This window comes from Dendrobates tinctorius, unplaced genomic scaffold, assembly GCF_039654945.1.
Source record: "Dendrobates tinctorius isolate UK_male_01 unplaced genomic scaffold, ASM3965494v1 ptg000267l, whole genome shotgun sequence".
Lineage (NCBI taxonomy): Eukaryota > Metazoa > Chordata > Amphibia > Anura > Dendrobatidae > Dendrobates > Dendrobates tinctorius.
Window position 1 is genome coordinate 408,354 of NW_027361934.1, and position 14,772 is coordinate 423,125.

Consider the following 14,772-nt stretch of genomic DNA (forward strand, 5'->3'; position numbering starts at 1 on the left):
ATGAAGGAGTAATCCTGCCCCACAGTGGTCACTGGTGGTACTGCAGGAGAATTTTATATCCCATCATCTAAATAGAGCCGCATTATAAAAATTGTAGTTAAAGAGTTGCAGCATGCTCTAAGAAAAACAACAGTATCATCCCTCATTGTAGAGGGAAAAACAGCAGTGTCCTCCCTCATTGTAGCAGAAAAACAGCAGAGTCCTCCCTCATTGTAACAGGAAAACAGCAGTGTCCTCCCTCATTGTAGCAGGAAAACAGCAGTGTTCTCCCTCAATGTAGCAGGAAAACAGCAGTGTTCTCCCTCAATGTAGTAGATAAACAGCAGTATCCTCCCTCATGTAGCGGAAAAATAGCAGTGTCCTCCCTCATTGTAGAGGTAAAACAGCAGTGTCCTCCCTCATTGTAGCAGAAAAAAACAGTGTCCTCCTTCATTATAGCAGAAAAACAGCAGTGTCCTCCCTCATTGTAATGGAAAAACAGCAGTGTTTATTCCTCATTATAGTGGAAAAACAGCAGTGTCCTCCCTCATTGTAGAGGTAAAACAGCAGTGTCCTCCCTCATTGTAGAGGTAAAACAGCAGTGTCCTCCCTCATTGTAGAGGTAAAACAGCAGTGTCTTCCCCCATTGTAGTGGAAAAACAGCAGTGTCCTCCCTCATTATAACAGAAAACCAGCAGTGTCCTCCCTCATTGTAGCAGAAAAACAGCAGTGGCCTCCATTATTGTAGCGGAAAAACAGCAATGTCCTTTCTCATTGTAGCGGAAAAACAGCAGTATCCTCCTTCATTGTAGTGGAAAAACAGCAGTGTCCTCCCTCATTGTAGCAGAAAAACAGCGCTGTCCTTCCTCATTGTAGCGGAAAAACAGCAGTGTCCTCCCTCATTGTAGAGGTAAAATAGCAGTATCCTCCCTCATTGTAGCGGAAAAACAGCAGTATCCTCCCTCATTGTAGTGGAAAAACAGCAGTATCCTCCCTCATTGTAGCGGAAAAACAGCAGTGTCCTCCCTCATTATAGAGGTAAAACAGCAGTGTCGTCCCTCATTGTAGAGGTAAAACAGCAGTGTCCTCCCTCATTGTAGAGGTAAAACAGCAGTGTCCTCCCTCATTGTAGAGGTAAAACAGCAGTGTCCTTCCTCATTGTAGCGGAAAACCAGCAGTATCCTCCTTCATTGTAGTGGAAAAACAGCAGTGTCCTTACTCATTGTAGAGGATAAATAGTAGTGTCCTCCCTCATTGTAGAGGATAAACAGTAGTGTCATCCCTCATTATTGCAGAAAACAGCAATATCGTCCCTCATTCTTGTGGAAAAACAGCAGTATATTTTCAGATTGTAGCAGGAATACAGCAGTAACCTCCCTCATTTTAAAAGAAAAACAGCAGTATCGTCCCTCATTGTGTGGCCTGGACTTTACAAAGAATAATAGCAGCAGAAAAACCGCAATAATACCAGTATATGTGAACAGACCCCTGGTTGGATTTCGTCGTCAAGGTGAAATGGCTAATTCCTATCCTTAGAGAGAATATATAGATCCTACATTGATCAAATGGAGATGAAAGGTGGGATTTTGTGCTCTAGTCCCAATCGTTCAGCATTGTGAATACTTCCCTATGGTCCTTACAGCACATACAGACCTGTTCATAGAAAAATGGAAGCGTGCAAAATGTATGTATGAATAAACCGCATGATAATTAAAAAAATATGTTTTATTTTAAACGAGCACAAAATAACATTAACAGAATGAAAATTTACATTATTTACTTCAATTACTTGAAAAAAAAAATAATTAAAAAAATAAAAGAAGCAGAGAAGATAAGAACTGCAGTTTCTGAGCAATTTTTGGACCAGAGCGCAGACCAGGTAAAGAAAAACCGCGTAGGCTGATTAATGCCGGTGTGTACCCGTAGTGTTGGAATTAAAGGGGTCAGCCACTATTTTTATATTGGTGGCCACTGTGTACAGACCTGTGGTGTTCCGCATTGTATACCGTTGATGTCAGTTGATTGGTGGGATTGTCGGACCCCCGATGTTCATAATAGTCTTTTATTTTTAAAAATCTCCTGCCGCTTTGGGTTATACAGTTCCAAATCCAAGCCTATGTGTCCAAATCCAAGTCAAATGAGGGACAGAATTGCAGGATTAATGTCATCAAGGAGCAGTTCCCAGATCTAAGGCGTTGTCAGACTACACAAGATTTGTTTGTAGTCTGTTACCACGGAGACACATACAAATGCATAGGAGCTGTAGACTCAAAACGACAGGGGGAGGGGGGGGACAATGTTGGACATCACATTGATCCAAGGCATTCTGGCTACTTCTCTATGTGCAGACAACAGTACCGTGAAATAACCCTATCTTCTATAAGGCAGAATATCACTTTTCACAAGTCAGGACCCCCGGGGGGCTCTTCTCATATAGATAGTGAATACTCAGATCCAATGTATATGAGAACAGGCCATTGCCAGCCCCCTGCGATCAGTCCTATGTAAGGAAGCGCTTCGGTGTTCTGCGGAATATTAACCCTTTTCCCCGATTGAAAAAAAAAAAAAAATCGAATTTCCTTGTCACCTTCACTTTTTCAATAGGACCTTAGGTCGGGCATAGAGCGGTAGAATCTCCTGGAAGTCCTTGGTCATTTCTCGCAGGGCGTCCATGTATGGGTTCACGTTCTCTTCCATCCATTCCTCTACCGTGTCTGGGAAATAGATGGCGTCCAGCTCAGATCGCAGGGCCTGGACGTGGGATTCCCATTCTTCGTTGGCTCTGGAAGAAGATGGTGAAGAATATTATGTTATGCAGATAAGAAAATGCTAAAAGATATCTGATTCTAATGTGCAATCACTGGTGGTCCGACCATTGGGACTCACGCTTATCCTGAGAACGGGGGTCTTAAAGTCCCCTGGGTGAGTGAAGAGGTAGTGATCACAGGCGAGACCACCGCTCCGTTAACTTTTATAGGAGCCTCAATTGCTCACTGCCCTATACAGGTGAACAGAGGGGTTCACCTGTTCATTACCTCTTCTTTTCACATAAATGACATTCGGACCCCCATTCTCGTGATCAGTGGGAGTTCCAATGGTCGGACCTCCAGTGATAACACATTTATTGCTTATTCTGTGGATGCATGATGAATGTATTTAGTGGGGACAACCTCTTCAAGGGCACGAGACCCTCGGAGGGACGGCCGATCGTCGGGGGGATTACAGCTTGTCCTCGGTATAAGCCGTCGGTCTGTCTATTATTTCGTCACGATGGGACCACGGTCCGTTCTCAGTGTCTGATTCTGGACTCACTTTATGATTTTTGTGCTGAACGTCTCCATTTTGTGCGGGTTGGCAAATCGGTGTTTCCGGTGGTAACGCGAGAACCAGCTGCTGATTTCACTGCGCAGGAAGGAGGCACAAAGGGTTAACGTGACGTAATAATGGCTAGAAATAATAATAATGGGGCCCTATGAGAAAACTCTGGGACGGGGCCCCTGTGTTCCACAATAAATCAGGATCCTCACTCTCTCCTCTTATACAATCAATGTAATATCCCCGGCCATGTTGTATGGCTTGTTAAAGAGGAGGTCGGCCAGTCCTCTCACCGGTCATCTCTTATGGTGGCCCTTACTCTTTAATAAGTGGGGGCTTCACAGCCATGGCAGGTACGGACATGCAAAAGATATGAGCCAAGCCGGTGCCCGGGTAGTGCTGATGCTCCAGGGGAAAGAAGCATCGGCACTACCCTATGTACCTGTGACTGGCACTCCTCGGGGACCGTACCGGTCTCAATTCTCACCTGTCCTCCTCTGTGATTTCGCGAACCTTCCTCCTCAGTTCACTGTGGACTTTCTTCACCATGTTATAAATTTCGGCTCCAGGAAACGCGCCGGTCCCTTCGCTGAGAGGAAGCAAAGTAGATTTAGTGCAATAATGGGGTCGTCCGGTAATAAAACTTTTGTTCCTGGGTTGTCTGGTATTGCAGCTTTGCTTAAAGGGGAATTCCAGCCTTAACAGGTTATCAACTATCCACTACTCCCCTGCGTGCAAGTCCGCGGGCAGGCGGTAATGAGCAGGTGCGCCGGGTCTGCGCATGCGCCATTTTGCTCAATCCAAGTCTGTGATGCGGAAGAAGATATCTAAGCGCTGGGGGAGAGGGGGAAATGTGCGACCTGTCGCTCATCTAACTCCTTAAAGGGGCTCTCCTCTGCCACTCATATTGGGGACAGGCAGCACCAATAACATCACATCTCCAGATACATGTGAACAGCCACGTGCCCAGTCAGTATCTGCAGGCTTAACGTCACCCCGATTTGGAAGTGAGGGGCATCGGAGGATTTCTATAAGTCGGGTACAGGGTAAAGGTTTAATTACCAGATGTTCTTCTCCACATTGATGTTGCTGAATCCCAGGATGTGAGCGATGTCCTTCTTGGCCTCCTCGGTGAATTGTCCTGTGTGAGAGAAGGTAAGTGACGATGCTGCCAATAAGGTCTCCATGCCGTGAGCGCAGGCACGTACCGTACTTCAGGGTCTGCAGACACACAGCCAGGGAAGGGATGCCCACCGGCAGCAGCTCGCACAGCACCGAGTAATGGTCGTACCTGCAAGACAGACAATAGGCAATAAGCTGGTGACTGTAGATGTACGTGCAGTCCTATGCAAATGTGTCCATAGGGGTCTAGATGTCAGACGAAGGATAAAGAGTGACTGTCCGTCGCAGGCATCCTTTTTGACATGGCCATAAGAGCAGTATGATCATAGTCTATAGGAGCAGAATGTGCAGGGACAAGCTCAGGTGGTCATATGACCACTGCAGACAATCAGTGGCCCCAGCGGTGTCTTGCTGGTGACTGGTTGTAGCGGTCACAGAGACCCGAGTACCTGTGCAGTATTGGTAGAGGAGAGGGGGGCATTGGTAAAGGAAGGATACAGCATTATCATGTCAGTGGTGGACATCCCCTTTAAGCACAACCGCCACCTACAGTGGGGAAAAAAAGTATTTAGTCAGTCAGCAATAGTGCAAGTTCCACCACTTAAAAAGATGAGAGGCGTCTGTAATTTACATCATAGGTAGACCTCAACTATGGGAGACAAACTGAGAAAAAAAAATCCAGAAAATCACATTGTCTGTTTTTTTTTCCATTTTATTTGCATATTATGGAGGAAAATAAGTATTTGGTCAGAAACAAAATTTCATCTCAATACTTTGTGATATATCCTTTGTTGGCAATGACAGAGGTCAAACGTTTTCTGTAAGTCTTCACAAGGTTGCCACACACTGTTGTTGGTATGTTGGCCCATTCCTCCATGCAGATCTCCTCTAGAGCAGTGATGTTTTTGGCTTTTCGCTTGGCAACACAGACTTTCAACTCCCTCCAAAGGTTTTCTATAGGGTTGAGATCTGGAGACTGGCTAGGCCACTCCAGGACCTTGAAATGCTTCTTATGAAGCCACTCCTTCGTTGCCCTGGCGGTGTGCTTTGGATCAATGTCATGTTGAAAGACCCAGCCACGTTTCATCTTCAATGCCCTTGCTGATGGAAGGAGGTTTGCACTCAAAATCTCACGATACATGGCCCCATTCATTCTTTCATGTACCCGGATCAGTCGTCCTGGCCCCTTTGCAGAGAAACAGCCCCAAAGCATGATGTTTCCACCACCATGCTTTACAGTAGGTATGGTGTTTGATGGATGCAACTCAGTATTCTTTTTCCTCCAAACACGACAAGTTGTGTTTCTACCAAACAGTTCCAGTTTGGTTTCATCAGACCATAGGACATTCTCCCAAAACTCCTCTGGATCATCCAAATGCTCTCTAGCAAACTTCAGACGGGCCCGGACATGTACAGGCTTAAGCAGTGGGACACGTCTGGCACTGCAGGATCTGAGTCCATGGTGGCGTAGTGTGTTACTTATGGTAGGCCTTGTTACATTGGTCCCAGCTCTCTGCAGTTCATTCACTAGGTCCCCCCGCGTGGTTCTGGGATTTTTGCTCACTGTTCTTGTGATCATTCTGACCCCACGGGGTGGGGTTTGGCGTGGAGCACCAGATCGAGGGAGATTATCAGTGGTCTTGTATGTCTTCCATTTTCTAATTATTGCTCCCACAGTTGATTTCTTCACTCCAAGCTGGTTGGCTATTGCAGATTCAGTCTTCCCAGCCTGGTGCAGGGCTACAATTTTGTTTCTGGTGTCCTTTGACAGCTCTTTGGTCTTCACCATAGTGGAGTTTGGAGTCAGACTGTTTGAGGGTGTGCACAGGTGTCTTTTTATACTGATAACAAGTTTAAACAGGTGCCATTACTACAGGTAATGAGTGGAGGAAAGAGGAGACTCTTAAAGAAGAAGTTACAGGTCTGTGAGAGCCAGAAATCTTGATTGCTTGTTTCTGACCAAATACTTATTTTCCTCCATAATATGCAAATAAAATGAAAAAAAAAACAGACAATGTGATTTTCTGGATTTTTTTTTCTCAGTTTGTCTCCCATAGTTGAGGTCCACCTATGATGTAAATTACAGACGCCTCTCATCTTTTTAAGTGGTGGAACTTGCACTATTGCTGACTGACTAAATACTTTTTTTCCCCACTGTATATTCCCGGGCACACACGTGGTTTCTGACCTCTGCCACCCAGTTAGGGCGATGCCGCTATAGTGGATCTTGGGGAACTTGTTCATGGTTTTCACGACCTTCGCCCACTCCTGGTGGTTCCTAGCGTGCAGGTTCATCGGGGTCCACATCTGGTTTGGGGAGGACGCCCCCTTAAAGGCGCTAGCAAACCAAATATTTGTAAATCCGCTTTTCTCATATTTGGAAATAAAGGACTCTGAGAATAGAGACACAAGAGGAGGCCGTGAGGTATGACATTTCATGTTCCTGGAGGCCGGCAGGCATGAGCCTGCGTGGAAGGTCGGACGCCCCCAACGCTGCAGTACGGGGTAAAATCAGCGACCGTCCTTCTGTCTCGCTAGTGATTGCACCAAGTCTCCTTACACGCGAATCACTGCGATAAGCGTCAGCGTTCTGGCACCTGTGCAGCCTGCAGGGGGCAGCGTTCTGGCACCTGTACTGCCTGCAGGGGGCAGCATTCTGGCACCTGTGCTGCCTGCAGGGGGCAGCGTTCTGGCACCTGTGCTGCCTGCAGTGGGCAGCGTTCTGGCACCTGTGCTGCTTGCAGGAGGCAGCGTTCTGGCACCTGTGCTGCCTGCAGGGGGCAGCGTTCTGGCACCTGTGCTGCCTGCAGGGGGCAGCGTTCTGGCACCTGTGCTGCCCATCGTGGCCTGATCTCCGCTCTGCAGACATTCGATGGCGGCTCTGAGCCCGTTACTGTACAGCGTCCGTGTATATTGATGCGCCACCTCTGCGGGGATGTGCTCACGTTGTGACTTACCTATCTGCGCCATATTAAAATTGCCGTGGTAAATCCACAGGACCGGAGACACGCGCTGAGTGATCCCAGAGGCTGCAAGAGATGGAACAATGTCATGTGCGGATATTCCTCGCATCCCACCCAGAACCGAGCGGCTGACCACCTCTAGCCACGGATTATCCAGCTGGAGCACAAAGGATCGGGCAGGATGAAATTAAATATGCCCGATCCTTCCTTTCCCCTGTCCTCTGCCATCAGGGGAGGATCGGGACCCTCATACACATTGGAAGGTTTGCTGTAGACCTGACATGATTATACCTCGCTCCTGTCTCTATCCCTCCTACAAGAATTGTGCACTGAAATACTCTGTGCTGCTGGGCGACTCTCCTTCTGTAAGGGTACCGTTACACCTAGCGACTCACCAGCGATCCCGACCAGCGATAGGACGCGGTCAGGATCGCTGGTGAATCGCTAGGTGGTCACTAGTGAGCTGCCACACAAGCAGATCTCACCAGCGACATCGCTGGGGACGGGGATCGTTACTTACCTGTCAGACGAGGCGATCCTGACGTCCTCCCACCCGCGTCCACGCGTCGCTCGTCGGCGCCACAGGAAGCCCAGCAGTAAGTGACCGACGAGGAACGGTCCAGCAGCTTCTCGCGCGATCAGCGATTACCAGCGGGGGGAGCCGGTCGGAGGTAAGTATCACATGCAGCGATATCGCTAGCAATATCGCTGCTATGTCACAAAATCGGTGACTTTACAGCGATATCGCAGTGTGTAACGGGGGCTGTGAAGGTCCAAATTCCAGTTCTCTTATCACACAAAGTCCTGCTGCTGTAATCTGTGCTTTCATCTGATTGGCTACTGTGTTCTAACCCAATCCTCTGCTTGGCTACAGTGTGTTCTAGCGCCGCCCACATCACCCTCTGATTGGCTATAGTGTGTTCTAGGCCCACCCTCACTTCATTCTGATTATCTACAGTGTGTTCTAGCCCCTCCCATATCACCCTCTGATTGGCTACAGTGTGTTTTAGACCCACCCTCACTACATTCTGATTGGCTACAGTGTGTTCTAGCCCCTCCCACATCACCCTCTGATTGGCTACAGTGTGTTTTAGACCCACCCTCACTACCTTCTGATTGGCTACAGTGTGTTCTAGACCCACCCTCACTACATTCTGATTGGCTACAGTGTGTTCTCGCCCCTCCCATATCACCCTTTGATTGGCTACAGTGTGTTCTAGACCCACCCTCACTACCTTCTGATTGGCTACAATGTGTTCTAGCCCCTCCCACAGCACCCTCTAATTGGCTACAGTGTGTCCTAGACCCACCCTCACTACTTTCTGATTGGCTGCAGTGTGTTGTAGCCCCATCCATGCCACCTTCTGATTGGCTATCACATAAAACTAGGTAAGTGACTGCTCACCCTGAATGTTCTCGATGCTCAGCCATCTCAGCATGTCGTCCCACATCAGCTGGTTCTTCTCGGGGAACTGAGCGTACAGGAAGTCCACCACATTCTTCAAGTGACCGAGGAACATCTTGCCCAGGTCTCCTTTATTACTGTTCAGCCACGACTTGGAATCCTGTCCTTCCCCGAGGTGGTAAACCTAAAGTTGTGAATAGCAGCTAATTATTAGAACGTCTCCCTCGAAAATTGATTTGGAACAACACGGCTGCTTTCTTCCATAAACAGCGCCACATCTGTACATTGGTTGTGTCCGGTATTACAGCGTGGCTGCATTGCAGTCAGTGGAGTTTATCTGCCATAGCAAACTTAACCTGAAGACACGGCAAGAAAATGGCAATGTTTTACTAACCCTGGACTGCCCCTTTAATCATCATGGTGCATCTGCGCTGACCAATGAGATGTCTTCATCCTGCTGCCTCACCCCCCCATGCCTAAAAGGCTGAGCTATAGCGGCTGCAGCTGCATCTCCCTCCTCTTCCCTCTATTTAGAGGATTTTTTATTTTAGACAGGGGAAGGTCTGACAGATTTACAGCAGACATATCCATCTATGAGGTTTAACAAAGCATTACTGCTTAAAGGATATGGACACCTTTTGGGACATTTTTTATTTTTACTCAAACTCATGTATTAGGGGCTAAAAACTATTTTTGAAATTAGGTCTCATTAAAAATGTTGTACCGTTTGCCTTTTACAGGCTCTTTGCTTCCCTGCATATTGCTGCCTGCAGAATGAGTCAACTGAGAAGCCTTCAGTGAGCTCCTTCTGATGCCACTCTGTTATCTGACTTTTTCTGAGCTCCTCCGTGGTGATTTATGACCACAAACAAAGGAGAGATGAATTTTCAGGTGGACATGGAAGAGCTCCCAGTCAGATGGAGCTCACTGATTGTGTCTTGTCATCTAGTGGGAAATTAGCCCAGGGTTCGACATACATTGTGCAACCCAAAATCAGTCCACGACAAATAAACTATTGTGTACGCTTTTCGGCAGTGCTGCGAATGTATTTGCACAGCACCTTGCTTAGGTGGAAGTTCTCACCTCGTCTGATCCAATATGGACCCAACTGCTTTTTGGATGCTTTTCGAGGATTTGGGTGAGGATGGTTTTAATCAGCGGCAGGGTCTCAGCATTGTGAGGGTTCAGGCTGTTGGGGTAACGCTCCACCTCTCGGAGATTTCGGTACTTCTCATGCTTCAGGACATACTGTAAAGAATGGAGATTTTAGGTTAATACGATGACTTATTACCCAACATGGGACTGACATGCCCAATGTTCAAGGCTGCAAAATTATCAGTAATGGCGACATTGCACTACCAGAAGCCACCACGAGAGGGAGCTCAGAAGCGCACTGCATACAATTTATACATAGAACCATGGGAGTAGTGATTGCGGTCGTAGAGGATGGGGGACATATATACCAGGATGGGGGACATATATACCAGGATGGGAGACATATATACCAGGATGGGGGACATATATACCAGGATGGGGGACATATATACCAGGATGGGGGATATATATACCAGGATGGGGGATATATATACCAGGATGGGGGATATATATACCAGGATGGGGGATATATATACCAGGATGGGGGATATATATACCAGGATGGGAGACATATATACCAGGATGGGGGATATATATACCAGGATGGGGGATATATATACCAGGATGGGAGACATATATACCAGGATGGGGGATATATATACCAGGATGGGGGACATATATACCAGGATGGGGGACATATATACCAGGATGGGGGACATACAGTATATACCAGGATGGGGGACATATATACACCAGGATGGGGGATATATATACCAGGATGGGGGACATATATACCAGGATGGGGGACATATATACCAGGATGGGGGACATATATACCAGGATGGGGGATATATAGACCAGGATGGGGGACATATATACCAGGATGTGGGACATATATACCAGGATGGGGGATATATATACCTGGATGGGGGACATATATACCAGGATGGGGGATATATACCAGGATGGGGGATATATATACCAGGATGGGAGACATATATACCAGAATGGGGGGCATATATACCAGAATGGGGGATATATATACCAGGATGGGGGACATATATACCAGGATGGGGGTATTATACCAGGATGGGGGACATACAGTATATACCAGGATGGGGGACATATATACCAGGATGGGGAATATATATACCAGGATGGGGGACATATATACCAGGATGGGGGATATATATACCAGGATGGGGGATATATAGACCAGGATGGGGGGACATATATACCAGGATGGGGACATACATACCAGGATGGGGGATATATATACCAGTATGGGGGACATATATACCAGGATGGGGGACATATATACCAGGATGGGGGACAGATATACCAGGATGGGGGACAGATATACCAGGATGGGGGAGATATATACCAGGATGGGGGACATATATACCAGGATGGGGGAAATATACCAGGATGGGGGACATATACCAGGATGGGGGACATATATACCAGGATGGGGGACATATATACCAGGATGGGGGACATATATACCAGGATAGGGGATATATATACCAGGATGTGGGACATATATACCAGGATGGGGGATATATATACCAGGATGGGGGATATATATACCTGGATGGGGGACATATATACCAGGATGGGGGATATATATACCAGGATGGGGGATATATAGACCAGGATGGGGGGACATATATACCAGGATGGGGGATATATATACCAGGAAGGGGGACATATATACCAGGATGGGGGTATTATACCAGGATGGGGGACATACAGTATATACCAGGATGGGGGATATATATACCAGGATGGGGGATATATATACCAGGATGGGGGACATATATACCAGGATGGGGGACATATATACCAGGATGGGGGATATATAGACCAGGATGGGGGACATATATACCAGGATGTGGGACATATATACCAGGATGGGGGATATATATATACCAGGATGGGAGATATACAGTATATACCAGGATGGGGGACATATATACCAGGATGGGGGACATATATACCAGGATGGGGGATATATATACCAGGATGGGGGATATATATACCAGGATGGGGGATATATATACCAGGATGGGGGACATATATACCAGGATGGGGGATATATATACCAGGATGGGGGATATATATACCAGGATGGGGGACATATATACCAGGATGGGGGACAGATATACCAGGATGGGGGACAGATATACCAGGATGGGGGACAGATATACCAGGATGGGGGATATATATACCAGGATGGGGGACATATATACCAGGATGGGGGACATATATACCAGGATGGGGGATATATATACCAGGATGGGGGACATATATACCAGGATGGGGGACATATATACCAGGATGGGGGATATATAGACCAGGATGGGGGATATATAGACCAGGATGGGGGACATATAGACCAGGATGGGGGACAGATATACCAGGATGGGGGACAGATATACCAGGATGGGGGACAGATATACCAGGATGGGGGACAGATATACCAGGATGGGGGATATATATACCAGGATGGGGGACATATATACCAGGATGGGGGACATATATACCAGGATGGGGGATATATATACCAGGATGGGGGACATATATACCAGGATGGGGGACATATATACCAGGATGGGGGATATATATACCAGGATGGGGGATATATAGACCAGGATGGGGGACATATATACCAGGATGGGGGACAGATATACCAGGATGGGGGACAGATATACCAGGATGGGGGACAGATATACCAGGATGGGAGAGATATATACCAGGATGGGGACATACATACCAGGATGGGAGAGATATATACCAGGATGGGGACATACATACCAGGATGGGGGATATATATACCAGTATGGGGGACATATATACCAGGATGGGGGACATATATACCAGGATGGGGGACAGATATACCAGGATGGGGGATATATATACCAGGATGGGGGATATATATACCAGGATGGGGGACATATATACCAGGATGGGGGAAATATACCAGGATGGGGGACATATATACCAGGATGGAGGACAGATATACCAGGATGGGGGACATATATACCAGTATGGGGGACATATATACCAGGATGGGGGATATATATACACCAGGATGGGGGATATATATACCAGGATGGGGGACATATATACCAGGATGGGGGATATATATACCAGGATGGGGGATATATATACCTGGATGGGGGACATATATACCAGGATGGGGGATATATATACCAGGATGGGGGATATATACCAGGATGGGGGATATATATACCAGGATGGGAGACATATATACCAGAATGGGGGGCATATATACCAGGATGGGGGATATATATACCAGGATGGGGGACATATATACCAGGATGGGGGTATTATACCAGGATGGGGGACATACAGTATATACCAGGATGGGGGACATATATACCAGGATGGGGAATATATATACCAGGATGGGGGACATATATACCAGGATGGGGGATATATATACCAGGATGGGGGATATATAGACCAGGATGGGGGGACATATATACCAGAATGGGGGGACATATATACCAGGATGGGGGATATATATACCAGGATGGGGGACATATATACCAGGATGGGGGTATTATACCAGGATGGGGGACATACAGTATATACCAGGATGGGGGATATATATACCAGGATGGGGGATATATATACCAGGATGGGGGACATATATACCAGGATGGGGGACATATATACCAGGATGGGGGATATATAGACCAGGATGGGGGACATATATACCAGGATGTGGGACATATATACCAGGATGGGGGATATATATATACCAGGATGGGGGATATACAGTATATACCAGGATGGGGGACATATATACCAGGATGGGGGACATATATACCAGGATGGGGGATATATATACCAGGATGGGGGATATATATACCAGGATGGGGGATATATATACCAGGATGGGGGACATATATACCAGGATGGGGGATATATATACCAGGATGGGGGATATATATACCAGGATGGGGGACATACAGTATATACCAGGATGGGGGACATATATACCAGGATGGGGGATATATATACCAGGATGGGGGACATATAGACCAGGATGGGGGACAGATATACCAGGATGGGGGACAGATATACCAGGATGGGGGACAGATATACCAGGATGGGGGACATATATACCAGGATGGGAGAGATATATACCAGGATGGGGACATACATACCAGGATGGGAGAGATATATACCAGGATGGGGACATACATACCAGGATGGGGGATATATATACCAGTATGGGGGACATATATACCAGGATGGGGGACATATATACCAGGATGGGGGACAGATATACCAGGATGGGGGACAGATATACCAGGATGGGGGACAGATATACCAGGATGGGGGACAGATATACCAGGATGGGGGACATATATACCAGGATGGGGGAAATATACCAGGATGGGGGACATATATACCAGGATGTTGGACAGATATACCAGGATGGGGGACATATATACCAGGATGGGGGATATATACCAGGATGGGGGATATATACCAGGATGGGAGACATATATACCAGGATGGGGGACATATATACCAGTATGGGGGACATATATACCAGGATGGGAGATATATATACCAGGATGGGGGATATATACCAGGATGGGGGATATATATACCAGGATGGGGGATATATATACCAGGATGGGGGACATATATACCAGGATGGGGGATATTCTAGGATGGGGGACATATATACCTGGATGGGGGATATATACCAGGATGGGGGATATATGTTCTAGGATGGTGGACATATATACCAGGATGGGGGATATATATACCAGGATGGGGGATATATATACCAGGATGGGGGACATATATACCTGGATTGGGGCTGTATATACCAGAATCTGGGACGTA

At 47.0% G+C, this 14,772-nt stretch overlaps 1 protein-coding gene across 4 annotated transcripts in view; it reads right to left on the minus strand.

Moving 5' to 3' along the window:
* Nucleotides 1–1,686: 1,686 nt before the first annotated feature.
* LOC141069572 (hexosaminidase D-like) overlaps nt 1,687–14,772 on the minus strand; it is a 33,722-nt gene continuing 20,636 nt past the window's right edge. For all 4 annotated transcript variants that reach the window (XM_073559257.1, XM_073559253.1, XM_073559256.1 and 1 more), the window contains 9 exons: nt 9,868–10,032; nt 8,785–8,968; nt 7,374–7,445; nt 6,605–6,809; nt 4,503–4,585; nt 4,357–4,435; nt 3,782–3,883; nt 3,292–3,381; nt 1,687–2,761 (listed from right to left, as the gene is read on the minus strand). In XM_073559257.1, the coding sequence (XP_073415358.1) occupies nt 2,569–2,761; nt 3,292–3,381; nt 3,782–3,883; nt 4,357–4,435; nt 4,503–4,585; nt 6,605–6,809; nt 7,374–7,445; nt 8,785–8,968; nt 9,868–10,032 (1,173 nt within the window). In that variant the 3' untranslated portion in view covers nt 1,687–2,568. The remainder of the gene's footprint in view (nt 2,762–3,291; nt 3,382–3,781; nt 3,884–4,356; nt 4,436–4,502; nt 4,586–6,604; nt 6,810–7,373; nt 7,446–8,784; nt 8,969–9,867; nt 10,033–14,772) is intronic.